The sequence below is a fragment of the Littorina saxatilis genome, linkage group LG5, assembly GCF_037325665.1.
Source record: "Littorina saxatilis isolate snail1 linkage group LG5, US_GU_Lsax_2.0, whole genome shotgun sequence".
NCBI lineage: Eukaryota > Metazoa > Mollusca > Gastropoda > Littorinimorpha > Littorinidae > Littorina > Littorina saxatilis.
In genome coordinates, this window is record NC_090249.1 from 39,275,804 (window position 1) to 39,289,318 (window position 13,515).

General features: G+C 40.8%; 1 protein-coding gene across 1 annotated transcript in view; it reads left to right on the forward strand.

Moving 5' to 3' along the window:
- Window positions 1–967: 967 nt before the first annotated feature.
- LOC138967097 (uncharacterized) overlaps window positions 968–13,515 on the forward strand; it is a 128,278-nt gene continuing 115,730 nt past the window's right edge. Inside the window, exons 1-10 of the mRNA XM_070339577.1 lie at window positions 968–1,092; window positions 2,862–3,021; window positions 4,841–4,930; window positions 5,339–5,458; window positions 5,799–5,942; window positions 7,249–7,404; window positions 8,291–8,437; window positions 11,749–11,880; window positions 12,263–12,361; window positions 12,793–12,852. Of these exons, the coding sequence (XP_070195678.1) occupies window positions 2,947–3,021; window positions 4,841–4,930; window positions 5,339–5,458; window positions 5,799–5,942; window positions 7,249–7,404; window positions 8,291–8,437; window positions 11,749–11,880; window positions 12,263–12,361; window positions 12,793–12,852 (1,023 nt within the window). The 5' untranslated portion in view covers window positions 968–1,092; window positions 2,862–2,946. The remainder of the gene's footprint in view (window positions 1,093–2,861; window positions 3,022–4,840; window positions 4,931–5,338; window positions 5,459–5,798; window positions 5,943–7,248; window positions 7,405–8,290; window positions 8,438–11,748; window positions 11,881–12,262; window positions 12,362–12,792; window positions 12,853–13,515) is intronic.

Below are 13,515 nucleotides of genomic sequence, written 5' to 3' on the forward strand. Positions count from 1 at the left end.
AGCTTGTTTTCTTGCGAAAAAGTTTCATTTTGTGTTTGGTAGTCCTTCTCTCTTAGGTCAGGGACCTATATTTAGATAGGTCTATGCTTAGGTTAACCGTTAGGCCCGATTAGAGCCTGAATTAGCTTTGATAGACATTCAGCAAAAATTAAATACAGAAAAAGATCACAAATGGTCCATATCAGGAGCCTGGGCGCCCAATATGGACCAGTCAGTGAAGAGGCCTTCATCGTAATCACTGTAAAAAGCCACCTATACTTGAAATAATATGATACATAATAATATGCAAGTTATACTAATTCACTGAAATATGCTTTCGATTTATCTGTTTCAGGTTGATGAGAGCTTCATTTGGAGCACGTGACACCAGGAAACTAAAGAACCTTATCAAAAACAGAGTGATAATAAGTGAAATTATCAATTACCACGAAAAGAAGACTCAGTATTTGATATATTTTTGTGAAATCTCGAGGGCTAGTTATAGGTTATTTTCAGCAGGGACCTATATTTAGATATCTAATATAGGTCTATGTTTTCAGCAAGCTTCTTAATGATTTAATGAAAATAGCCTTTAGCTTTTATTTTCTTCGATTTGTTAAAGGTGGTCCATATTAGGCAACACACATGTACTTCGAGATTTTGCTTTTATCATCATCAAGTTTTTGTTTGCAGTAGAAACTCGGCATCAACACTGTTAAAATGTAACACTCGTGCAGGGACCTATATCTAATAATAGGTCTATGACTCGTGTGAGGAAATTTATTTCACCAGTTCAAAAATATACTTGAGTAAATTAAGGCGAGTCAGTTGGTGACCTGTCCGTAGGTACAAAGTCAAAGACGTCTCCGCTTTATGCTAGATTATGTTTTCATGTTTCGGAGAGTTGGCGCAGCCTACACCTACCTAGTAGGCCCCTACCTATGAGATCGGAGTGAAAAGACGTTTAGTTTCTATTTGCAAAGCTACTCTTTCCGGTTAGCACTGCGCATGACACAGTTTCACATTCTTGTTTTTTCAAGCCTGGATGCGTCGAGGATTACGCCAAATAATGTGGCTTTAATCCGACCAACAAGCCAGATGTAGCTGGAAAAGGTAACATGTGCGCTGATTATCTCGTAATTTTTTTGAAATTGTGATTTCAGACCTGTAAAATGTAGACATTGTAGCTAGTTGCGATTGTGTACACCGTTGCTAACCATGCCTTTTCAACGCTTATCCAGGCGCGAAGTTATTTTGGGTTTTGGCCAACATGTTAATTCTATTGACTTCATGTGTAGATAGATCTACCTCTCTCCCAGGACTCTTTAACAGACATACATACACGAAGCATATTATAGAAGTGAATAGCAATAATCATATTGTTTTGTTATGAACGTATTGCTTGATCCAGTTAAGGTATAGTCTCTTGCTTTAGTCTTTGAAAGAAAGCGTGTTTCTTCAATGTTTTGAATTTCATTATATACTTTGCATCCATTGTGCATTCTCACCCCCACTGACTTGCCTGATTGTAAGTGCATGTGAATGGGCGGGGATGTAGCTCAGTCGGTAGCGCGCTGGATTTGTATCTAGTTGGCCGCTGTCAGCGTGAGTTCGTCCCCACGTTCGGCGAGAGATTTATTTCTCAGAGTCAACTTTGTGTGCAGACTCTCCTCGGTGTCCGAACACCCTCGTGTGTACACGCAAGCACAAGACCAAGTGCGCACGAAAAACATCCTGTAATCCATGTCAGAGTTCGGTGGGTTATAGAAACACGAAAATACCCAGCATGCTTCCTCCGAAAACGGCGTATGGCTGCCTAAATGGCGTGGTAAAAAACGGTCATACACGTAAAATTCCACTTGTGCAAAAAAAACACACGAGTGTATGTGGGAGTTTCAGCCCACGAACGCAGAAGAAGTGAATGTGACGTCTCATTGTCTCATTGTTTACAAATACATTTTGTTTCTATTTATCGAGTTTTAGTAGTTTTACTTCTTGATAATGGACTCTTATAATTAAGTCATATTTGAACTATGCTGTCCTTCCTTAACAGAATGTTTCCAGTCTGTGACCATTGTATTACAAATCGTTCTGGTGGGTTTATGAATATGATCGTATAATTCTTATTTTTTATCTTGCAAGATTTCTTCTTTTGCTGAATTGGAACAACCATGCATATAATGTTCGCACTTACCCGGTTTCCGGGCCTCGATGAGTCAATCTGTCTTAATTCTGCTACTGTTGCATACTTTTTTTTATCTGTGATTCTGACACGTTAATTGTTCTGACTTTGAGCCCTGGACGGTCGACCGTCGGATGGTTTTGACATGAAAGGGGTCTTCCGACAGAACAATGTTTTTTTAGGCAGGACATTTGGGCCAATACAGTTTTTCATGAAACTTTAAGATGGCGTTTCAATCGATTGTATCATGTATGCCTGGTGGGTTTTTTACAAACGCTATCTGGAGTCTGCTAATTTTTTTCTATTTTCTTAAAATCAGAGTTTATATGAAGTGTTTTTATTACATGATCTTAATTAGGCCCCCCCCCAAAAAAAATAGTCTGTTTACGGTAACAGGCCAAAAAAATAGGGTCTGTAGGTCGGGATTTTTTTTTTTTTAATTTTTTCCCCCCCCCAAAAAACATATTTTAAAGTTATTTTGCCAAAAAACAAGACCTTTTTTTTCCCCCAAAGGCCCAAAAAAAATAATCTAGGGTCGCGCGAAAAATTAGGGTCGGTCGGGATACCGTAAACAGACTATTTTTTTTTTTGGGGGGGGGTTGGGGGGGGGGGGGGCCTTACTGTGTCAGTGTGTGGATTATACATGTGCCTATTTTTTTTATTCCGCAACAAATTACTTGTTCATTTCTTCAATTTCCAGATACAGAGTTACATCAGAAAGGCGGTAGTGCCTTGTAACATCCGCTGGGAAGCCCTTACGAGCAAGTGAAATCAAAAGCAGCATCATGGCGGCAGCTGATATTGACAATTTCATAAGGGATCAGAAAGCTAAACTTGCAACAGAACGGAAGGCACTGAAAGTAAGTGAAAGCATTTGCACTTATATTGTTTGGTATGTGTAGAATGGAACGTTACATCGCATGTCAACTACCACAGCACATTCCTCTCATTCTGTAGTTCTGTGATTTTCTGTGGGACTCTAATCTCTGATATTTCATTTGTGTCATTCGTTTTTCGATTTCATGGATTTTCTTTATCTCTCAAACTTTACATTTCTTCTGCACTGTGTGAAGTATTGCAAAAGCAGGGATCTATGGTTCAAGTATCAAAACATAAAATAAAAGTTCTGTCTTGTGTTGAAAACACTTGTGCCAAGTAGACGTGTGTCTAAATTTGTGTGGTGAAACAGTTTCAGAAAGTGGATTCGAAAACACGAGCATGTCCATCTTATAAATTTGTACTGTTACCATTTTTTTCTGGAATTACTCCTGAAGGATTTGTACAGTTTTTTGGTCATGGGTGTACTTCTCTGTGATGATATTCTATTTTTCACAATGGATTTCACAAGGGATTATGGTATTACATGTACTATGTGTTAGTGTGAGAGAGAGAGAGAGTATGTGCCATAGAGACATGAGGGCAATGTCATTGTTAGTTATTAATATAGCTGCGTTCAGGGAGAAAGGAATACTTTGTTACCACCTAATGGAAAACATTTGGTTGATTTTCAGCAGCACTTGTTGTATTGAGAATAACAGTAATATTTTTTTGTGTTGTTTTAACTTGATGTCGTACCTCAAGTACCTCAAGTAAAAACTTGTGACGCAATGTTGCTGTACATGCATGCCTGAGTTTGAGGAGATAAAGTGTTTTGCTGTGGTGATGACACTGTACATAATTTGACATGTTTTTAACTTTTGTTTGTTTATTGGTATAACATAATGTTATTGTCATTGTAACTCAGTTGTTTGTATAGTTAACGTTTAGCTTTTGTTTGATCTGTTTTGGTTGCAAGTCATTTTGAATTTCACATGTGATATGTATGTATTGTTCTCGTCTTTAGTTTATTGAGTGTTTCGTGTGAAGTGTTATGCTAAAACGTATCATGAATCAAGAAGGTGTATGTATAAAGATAAGATGGTTCAATTAAAAGTGAAATAGCTATTATTCTCAGTTAAACTTAGAGAGAAGCCGTGTGTTGTTTTTATAAATATTCCATCTTAAAATTTCTTTTCAAGTCATAGTTATTTAGCGTCAGCTTGATGCAGTATTTAAAAATAAAATCTCTTAATCGCAGTTCAGAAATTGAGGAAATGCAAGTAAGGCTATGTTTCATTCCACAAAGGTATAATTTAAAACTGTTTTTAGTTGAGATGGTTTTAGTGATTTGTACCATCACCGTCAAAGAAAAGAATGGATTTTAATTTTTTCATAGAAGTTATAGGGTCCAATGAGGCATTTTTCAGCCATATAACTTTAGGGTCCAGGCCAGGCTTCAGCCTTTAGTCACTGATGCATTAAACACTGAACTGACCTCTGACATTTTGGCTGAAAGTTGACCAGTGATGTTGCTTTAATAATCACATTTGTTTTTCTGCACAAATTTGCCAAAATGGTCACGAAAGCTTGGGCAGTTTTTAGAAGGCATATAATATAATTTTGGTTCCCTTTCACCCACAAAAAAACGTTGATGTAATAAAGTTAAAAAAACAAAAGAATTCTGGAGAGCAAAATACAATACATATTTTCACTTATAAATGCTTCATCAGGACTACAGACTAACAAACACAAAGGGCAATTTGTTGATGTAAAAGCCAATCCGTCATGTCACCTTTTTCATATTGGTTCAGGCCTGGTCTCAGGTGACATGTGTTGTGAGATGTTGTGATGTGCATGTAGCAGGCAGTCCACGATAGTAGGCCAGCACCAGAAGCCTATAGGCGCCAGTGGGACAGAGATGCAGGCAAGGAGGCTACACTGGCTGTTGAGGTAAATGTCACTTTTTGTTTATGCAGTGGAACCCACCCCCTTTGGAGACCAATATTTTCCAGATTTTCTGTTATTAATGTCTGTAAATATGCCACTCTTTGTTTTAGGGTGTGATTTTCTTAGATTTTTGAAGATCTTAAATGCGTGTCTCACTTTTATTTACGCACATTCTTGAGGTCAAAATAGTTGCTTTACCTATTTTGTTCTGGTAATACAAGGAACGGAAAAGCAGGAAGAATTTTCTCCATTTGATAAAATTTAATCTACCTATGAATATGCTATGAAAAGCAGTACATTGATTACACAATAGAAAACAAGGAATTTTTGTGATTGCGGTTAAACAGAATGGAAACTCGTGAGAAAGTTAGTAGAAAACCTGATTATTGTCACTTCATTCACACTTTGCAGGAAGTCAGCAGGCCAAGAACTCAGGAAGCAGGCCTGCCCCTAACCAACAGAGGCTCTGCACAGAAAAGGGTAGAACTTGGTGATCAGCGCAGGCAAGAGTACATTCAGTACCTCAGAGAGGTATGCTGCACATACTTGTCTGATCAACAGTTGTCTGCCAGAAGTGGCAATATAATGTCCTGTCTCAGGTTCTTAACAAACAGATGAGTCGCTACCATCTGACAGACAATTCTTGAAATCACTTTGAGCTATAATATCATGCTAACTGCTTATTTTGTGTCAAATTTCATAATATTAACAAAAATAATAGCACAGCAAGGCACCCATTTATTAACAAAGAGTGTAGCACTATCAGTCTTACCTTAATCTTTTGCACTAGCTTACAGTCAAACGTATATGTGTGTTCCAACCTGCTAAATTTTCATACTAGATGGCTAATGGGGTGACCTCGCTGTTTCAGAAAGAGGGACGGGATGGAGGTCGTCTGGAGCGTCGACCTGTGACCCCTGTCCATCTGCCTGTCGGAGACTACCATAAAAACCGCAAAGCTGAGCTGGGAGAAGAGAGGCAGAGGGAGTACCAAGACTACATAAGACAGAAAGAGGTATTTCTGTTCTTTGTCGTCCATATTAAAAAGTTGGTAGCGGTAATTTTGCTAATCTATGAATTGACTGGGGGAAATTATCAATGACTTTGTTGATATTTTGTGGAAGCATTGCGCAATATGTAGTTGAAATTGAAGTGTGATGAGAAGAAATTCATGTGTTGTATTTTTATGAAATAATTGAAGGTGTCGGAAAGCTTTTTGGGTTGTTCTTTGTGCACTTAATTATTGTTTTCATTTGAATTTCTTCAGCATTATTCAAATACAGTAAAATGCTATTATGACAGGGTTTGTACAGGTCATGGAAAACCTGGAAAGTCATGGAATTTGATTTTTAATTTTCCAGGCCTGGAAAGTCATGGAATTTCAATTCAAGCTATGGAAAGTCATGGAATTTAACAAAAATAAGAAAGAAAAAAAAATTAACCTTTAGCACGCCAGTGGCGATTTTTGTCACCTAGCTATCCCCCCCCCCTTTGCCAGCCAGCGATTTGCGTCGCCAGCACAAGGCTTGTTCGTATGACCAACTTCTCGTTCGTATTTGCATACGAGAATAACGGTATTTTTAACGGCACTTGAGCCAAAGCGAGGCTCACTTCCTTCTGTTATTTGGTCGTGTCGTCTGCGCTGCATTTGAGTCGGTTTCGTCGAAGTTTTCTGCTTTTGTTTTTGCATCGATAAAGTACTTTAGCACTTCGACAAGCAAGATGGAGGATGATGAGTTTGAAACTTTCTTTCGAGTTGTTTCTTGACAACAAAAAGTATGCGGAATTGGAACGAATTACTGAGGAAGATCTTCGCAATGAACTGTGTATCGCGGTGAAATAAATGACAGTTCGTCAAGTCACAGTGACGGTTACGAAACGGAATTTACGAAAGTGCAGATGGATACAAACAGTGGCTGGTCCAGTTTAGTGAAATGACAGGACAAGTAAACATTACCGATAATCTGACTGCGTAACAAATGCTTGACTTGCTTGTCGAAGAGACACTGCGTAGAAACTGACTCAAATTCAGTGCAAAGCAAGCCAGTGTTAAAACTGGCAGTGACAAGACGTAAAAAGTTTGCGTGTTCGGAAATGGCGACCTGTGGATCTAGTCATGGAAAATGTTATTGAGGCTCATGGAAAGTCATGGAAAAGTCATGGAATTTTGTTTCTAAAAACCAGTGGGGACCCTGTTATGAAGTGCATTTGATGCTTACAAGTGTATTTTCAATTAACAACCTGGAGCGTGGCTTGATTATGCTGCTGAAAGATACCATAACAGAGAAGCGGATCAGAAAGTGGATTTTGATTGATTACAGGGAAGGCAACACGTTGGTGGTGATGGTGGAGGAGGAGCAGCAAGAGGAAGGGGAGGGGGAGGAGGAGGAGGGGGTCAGCAGCATGACTACCAGCAGGCCAGCGTGCAGCTAGCACAGCAGCGGCGTCATGATTATAATGACATGCTGGCAGCAAAGGTCAGAACACTGTTTCCAAGTTTGGATAGAAAGAAGTAGTCCTGCGAATTGTAAGAATAGTTTATTCTCGAGAAAAAAAGGTGTTATATGTTATGTTTGTGTAGGTGTGGTCACTTAATTTCTATTTGCCATGCACACAAAGTTTTAAAATTCATACAAAGACACGAGTACCTGAACCGTTTTTACTGTTTGTGTGTGTGTGTGAAACATGCAGACTTTACAAATTGACGTCAGAATCTTGATTAGAGAAGAATAGGCTGGTTCTTTTTTCATTTGCTTGATTTTCTATTTGTCCAACGTTCATTTGAGCTAAAGGGTTGGCTGAGCTATGGCACTGTACATGCAGATTCTTGTTTGGTGTGGACATGATTCAGGTGCTTAACCTCAGAGAGAGAGTGGATCAATGGTTCCTAAATAACGTAAAGAATGGCAGGAAATTAAGTGGCTGCTTTATTGATCTCATCATTATGTCTGCTTTCTCAGCTTGGTCTTTCAAATCTTCCATGATTTGATTGAGAAATCCACTTCATTTGAAAGAAAATTAGTGTAGTACCAAAATTGATTAAAGACAGTTGTTGTAGGGCATGTCGGATAAAATCAATTTATGTGCACCAGATAACGTAATCAGGCAGCGTAGCAGAGGGAAAAATGAAATGAAGGCAACGATTGACTTTATATAGAAGCTGCATACATGTCTTTGGGACATGTAACCCCTACCATTTCAAGCAAATTTCAGAAGAAAAGTTAGTTAACTTGAAGCATTCTTTCTTTTGTCTTTTGGACTTGGCTAAATGCTTTCTTAGCAATGAAAAGCAAGCAAATAGGAATTACACACAAGAGCTCACGAGTGGCATACCAGCAACTTATGTTTTGTTGTTTTTGACAGGAAAGGGAGCCTAGAGCTGCAGGAGGGGCAACAAATGAGATTGACAACCCCTCCATTATCCCCTTCAACAGGGCGGATGAGGACAAGAAAAGGAAACAGTTGATGGAGGAGCAACGTCATAGAGACTATCAGGAAATGAAGGCAAAGGTGAGAGATATTTTGAAAAAAACACCACTTTTATGGAGTTTTTAGTGACATTTTTAAAGTACAGTGGAGTCCGGGTACAACGAATCTCAAGGGAGATGAATCTCAAGGGAGATACATTTTAGTTTGTTATATCAGCAATTCGCTGTATAGTTTTCAACCCTAAATGGCGTTTAAGACAAGTTTTCCCACTCACCTTCAAATGATCGTCCCATCGACCCGGAAGCCTGGAAAACAAACGCGCTGGAGATAGACTGGTCGGGACTGGCGGCCTACGCCTTCCCACCTGTCAAACTCCTAGGCAAGGTTCTCAGGAAGGTGGAGATGGAACGCCCGTCTCTCATTCTGGTGGCACCGATGTGGCCCTCTCAGCACTGGTTCCCGGACCTACTCCGTCTCGCAGTAGGTCCACCCATTCCGCTAAATCTTCGGAAAGGGGAACTACTTCAGCCATGCACGGGCGTCCTGCACGACAACCCACAGTCTCTACGCCTTCACGGCTGGAGACTGTGAGGATCTCTCTGCGCCGTGCTGGTGCATCGGACAGGACCCTTGACTTAGTGCAAAAGGCTCACAGACAGTCCACAAGCTCTGTTTATGCCTCGCATTGGGCAGCCTGGTCCAAGTGGTGCACAGACAACGGAGTGAATTCCACTTCCCCCCGTTCCATGCAGGTGGCCAATCACTTGTCCTGGTTGGCATCACAGGGCCGATCACCTTCTTCTCTGAAGGTCAGGAGATCTGCAATTTCTTCTACACTCAGGCAGTTGGGCCGCACAATTTCGCTTAGTGGTGTCATAGCGAGCGTCCTCAGGGGTGCGTCCTCAGGCTTTGCGAAGACTAGGTCACCAGTCCCAGCTTGAGATCTCTTCCTGGTTCTTGAGTTTCTCAGGTCACGGGTTTTCGAACCTTTGCATGGAGCAAGTCTCCACAATCTGACCCGTAAAACGCGTTTTCTTACGTTACTTGCCACTGCTAGAAGAAGCAGGTCTCGTTAAAGACATCTCGTTTGAAAGGGACGGCTCTGTCAGACTTCATTTCCGACCAGATTTTCTAGCCAAGAATCAAAGGCCAGATCAGCCTTCTCCCTTAATCAAAACCGCTATCCACAATTTTAGCACCAGGGGACCCAGATATCTTAAACTGTCCTGTCAGAGCAATCAGCAGCTATCTGTCTCGTACGGCTCCTATTCGTTCAAAAGATCAGAGACTCCTTTTCATATCAATCAATACAGCCCGGAGCAGGGACCTGTCTAGGGTCACCCTGGCCAGATATATGGGTATCTACTTTGATCAGACAAGCGTACATCTGGTGGCAAGAAGGAAAGGGGGGGGGGGGGGGGGCAGTCAGTTCTTCCCCTGTCGTCTGCTAAGACTCATGAAACCAGAGCCTGGGCCTCCTCGGTTGCTGTTCTCAAGTCTGGAAGGCTGGCAGAAGTTTTGGATTCTGCCTACTGGAGGTCCGAGGATGTGTTTATATATTTCTACTTGCGTGACATCGCAAGTACTCGTCAGGACGGGACCAGCACCCTACCGGTTATGGTAGCCGCAGGGCAGGTTCTCTCCAGCTCTTAGAGTGAGGTTTTTTCCCACCACCTACATTAGCAATCTGCTATATGTGAGTCGGGATAAGTTATGTAATTTAATCGAAAATTTTAAAAATACATTTTGATTTGATTAACCCTTTCGCTGCCAATCAAAACTTGCGTATGTACATTCCTGACTGCCAGGGAATATTGGAGTTCGGGGTGTAATAATTCACAAAAAATTCTAGCTCCAAACTGGCAGTAGGTAGGTAAGTAAAACCGATGTTATTTTTAAAGGGAATTGAACCAAGAATCTGTTTTTAGTGTCTAATCATGGAAATAATAATTAGTTAGGCTTATAATGATGTTTAAATATGAACTTTTGAAAAATCAGTCCGGCGCATCTTCCGGTGCCTGTGGATCAAACACGGGTGGCTGTTTTGCTTGCTCCAAGAAAGGATTATAATCACTGTCATCTACCTGTTTCCAACGAATCGTCCGAAAGAAGATCTCCCCCTTCCCCTGTCAGTATCCATAATCATTTGCACCGCCTGTAGCGTCAGTCCGGCTTTGTTTTTCCCTACTAGGGCCCGGTTGACTGTCACTGTTAGCCATTTTGACGAGTCGAGATTTCTCTCCCCTACCCTTTTGCTAAGGCCGAAAATAGCCTTCAGACGCAAAACCGCGTCACCATTTATGTTTATTCATGAGAATGAGGTATCCTTCCAAGCCATTGGCTGCTATTTGTGTGTCAGCAGTGACGTAGCATTTCTGGAAAATTCCTGAACGGAGAAGACAGGTATTAAAACCCGTCCTAAGGCGCTGCGGCTGCACAAGCGCATGACGGGTATACCCGTCATAAGGCAGTCAAGGGGTTAATATACTTACCCGACTCACATCGTTAATACCCTCCCGTGTACCCCGCTTTAATTTACCCTAAAAATTAATGTTTCGCTTCGTTTCGAGTGAAGTATTCCAATATGGCGGCGGCGGTCTCGCGTGGTCAGTCACGTGATGGTATGGCCTTGACCTGTGACCCAGCTTATAGGGTCAAGGCTGTTCTTTTTTAGGGTTACTTCCCCTTCAGGGGTGAAGCATAGTTCAGCGTCTCGGCACTTAAACCGAAGGTTAATGCCATATGTGAGTCGGGTAAGTATATTAATCAAATCAAAATTTATTTTTAAAATTTTCGATTTCTTTATACCCGGGTTTGTTATAGCTGGATTCCACTGTACATGTAATTCAGTGTTGGTTATTTATTTATTTTTTAAGCTATGGAAATCTGAACTTATGTTTTCACAAGGTCTTGCGTCATAAATGGTGGCCAAGAGAATGATTAGTTTGAAGTAGTAGTCAGGGCATTTTCTTTCTTGTATCAGGCCTGGGAATAATACACCTTTCGTCGTAAATACGACGAAGTCCTTTTCTAATTGTGTAAGAAAAGAGCCTCCGTGTGCCCTTAAAAATGCTTAAAACGCAAAATGTTCCCGTCAGTACACCCAAACCACTTTTACTCATTCCCAGGCCTGTTGTATAGTTTATGACGTTCACGTTAACAGACTTTAAAAACAGTGCACCAGTTGTGCTACTTTAGTTCACTTAAAAAGGGTAATTGGATAATTGCATTCAAACGGATAATTCTGGCTCTGAGCTCTCTCCTAAAGAGGGGAGATGATTTGTCCTGCAAAAACAGAATTTTTTGATTATTTGAAGAGGTGTGGTGCCTCAGAAAAAAATATGCTGAAACAATGTCCTCAAACCATTCTTATGGCTGTTTTCATTTCACAGCTAGATCAGCAGCACCAGAAGGGTAGACGGGAAGGTAGTGACTCGGGTCACATTGCTTTGGACATCGGTCAGTACGAGAAAAGCAAACAGAAGGGCAGAGAGCAACAGGAATACAGGGAAATGCTGGAACAGGTGAGTGATCAGTAGAGTCAAGAGGAGGGGGGAGGGGGGGGGGGGGAGGAGGAAGAAGAAAGGAGGTACATGCTGAGGTGGTGGAGAGTGGCTTTAGAAAGGAGGGGCAGGGTTACACTTTCTTGATTGTAACCAGGATGACAAACATAGGCTTAATTGATATCCATATTTTAGCTTAAGGACTTCTGTATGCTGTGTAACTTGTTTTATGTCGATCATGCCAAGCAGATTCCATGACTGGTAGGAACAGGCAGCCTGTTTGTATTCGAATAAGGTTAATGTTGAGTTTTACTTCAGAAGAGCTCTGCCAGTTGTGTTTGTCCATCCAAACCAAAACATTGAAATATGTGTCTGTTCATGTGTACCATTTTGATGTTTTCAGCAATTGGCAGAGAAGAACATGCAGCTTCAGCAGTATGGTGCCTCTGAGCCTGACGCCCGGGGCAGCAAACCTAGAGGCAACCCGTTGGTCGGCGGTTTGGTAGGTTCAGTTCTGTGTGCTGTTTTGTTCTTTCATTGAGCTCCACATTAAGATTTTTTATAAGTGCTCAACTATTTTCTTGTTGAGGAATTATAGAGTTGTTTTGTAGATGCTTTAGATCTTGTATTAATTCTTTTTGTTTTTAGCATCTTTATTTTGCAGAAGAAGGCTTTATGGATGTTAACTATATAAATGAAAGTTAAATGAATGTCTAAATAGAGGAAGTCATTTTTGTGTTCAATTCAAAGATTGTTGTATCAGTGAATGTGTTTCACATAAACAGTTGATCATCACTGGGTGAGAAGTAAGTCAGTCCTTAACTTTACCTTTCGGAAGAAGGATTGACATTGTTGTTATAACTTGTATTCTTTGTGTGTTGTTGCCAAAAACATTTTACTTAACATTTGTGTTTGTGTGGGTTTTTTTCTCAGTCTACAAGGGATGATGACGTGCCACAATTAAATCTGGCTACCCCTCCACCTCGACAAAAGGTAGTCGTATGAAAGAACAAACTATTGTACTCTCGCTGCGTTTTTTTCTCTTTTGCATTTGCTGTCTTCTTTGTTTCTTGTTTTTCTGTGTTTCTTTTTCTTGTTAGTCTTTCTCAAATCTTTTCCGTGTTTCTGGTTTCCGCAAAAGTTTGCGTTGTTTAAGGATGCTGAATCTGCTAATTTTTCTTGAACATAATACTGTCTTGTCACAGAACTGTAAATGCCATTTTGTGCTCGAGAAACTAGGCAGAATGTATTAAGACTGGTAGCAACAAATACTCTTGATAGCCTTTGTGCTTAGAAACAGTGTAGATTGTGAAACAGGTAACAAGACAAACTGTAGGTTTTGACAGCCTTTGTGTTTGAGCCAGTAGGCAAAGTGTGAAACAGATGTACTGCATACAGCTTTCAACAGCGCTAAAGCCAGATTTGTCACTGAACTTGCTAAGCCGGGTGCACAGCCCCTCTGCAGACCTGCAGGCGTCAGATCCAGGTCTCCTGAAAACCTTGGACTTCCGCTCGGCGGGTACGAGGAAACTCGCGCTAGGCTGCGTCGTGAGCGTCACCAAGACTATCTGCTTCACCTTGCTTCCAAAGACAAGGCAATTATTGCAGTTGTTGAGCAGTTTGGTGTTATTTTATTGTTACTGGTGTTTTTTTTAA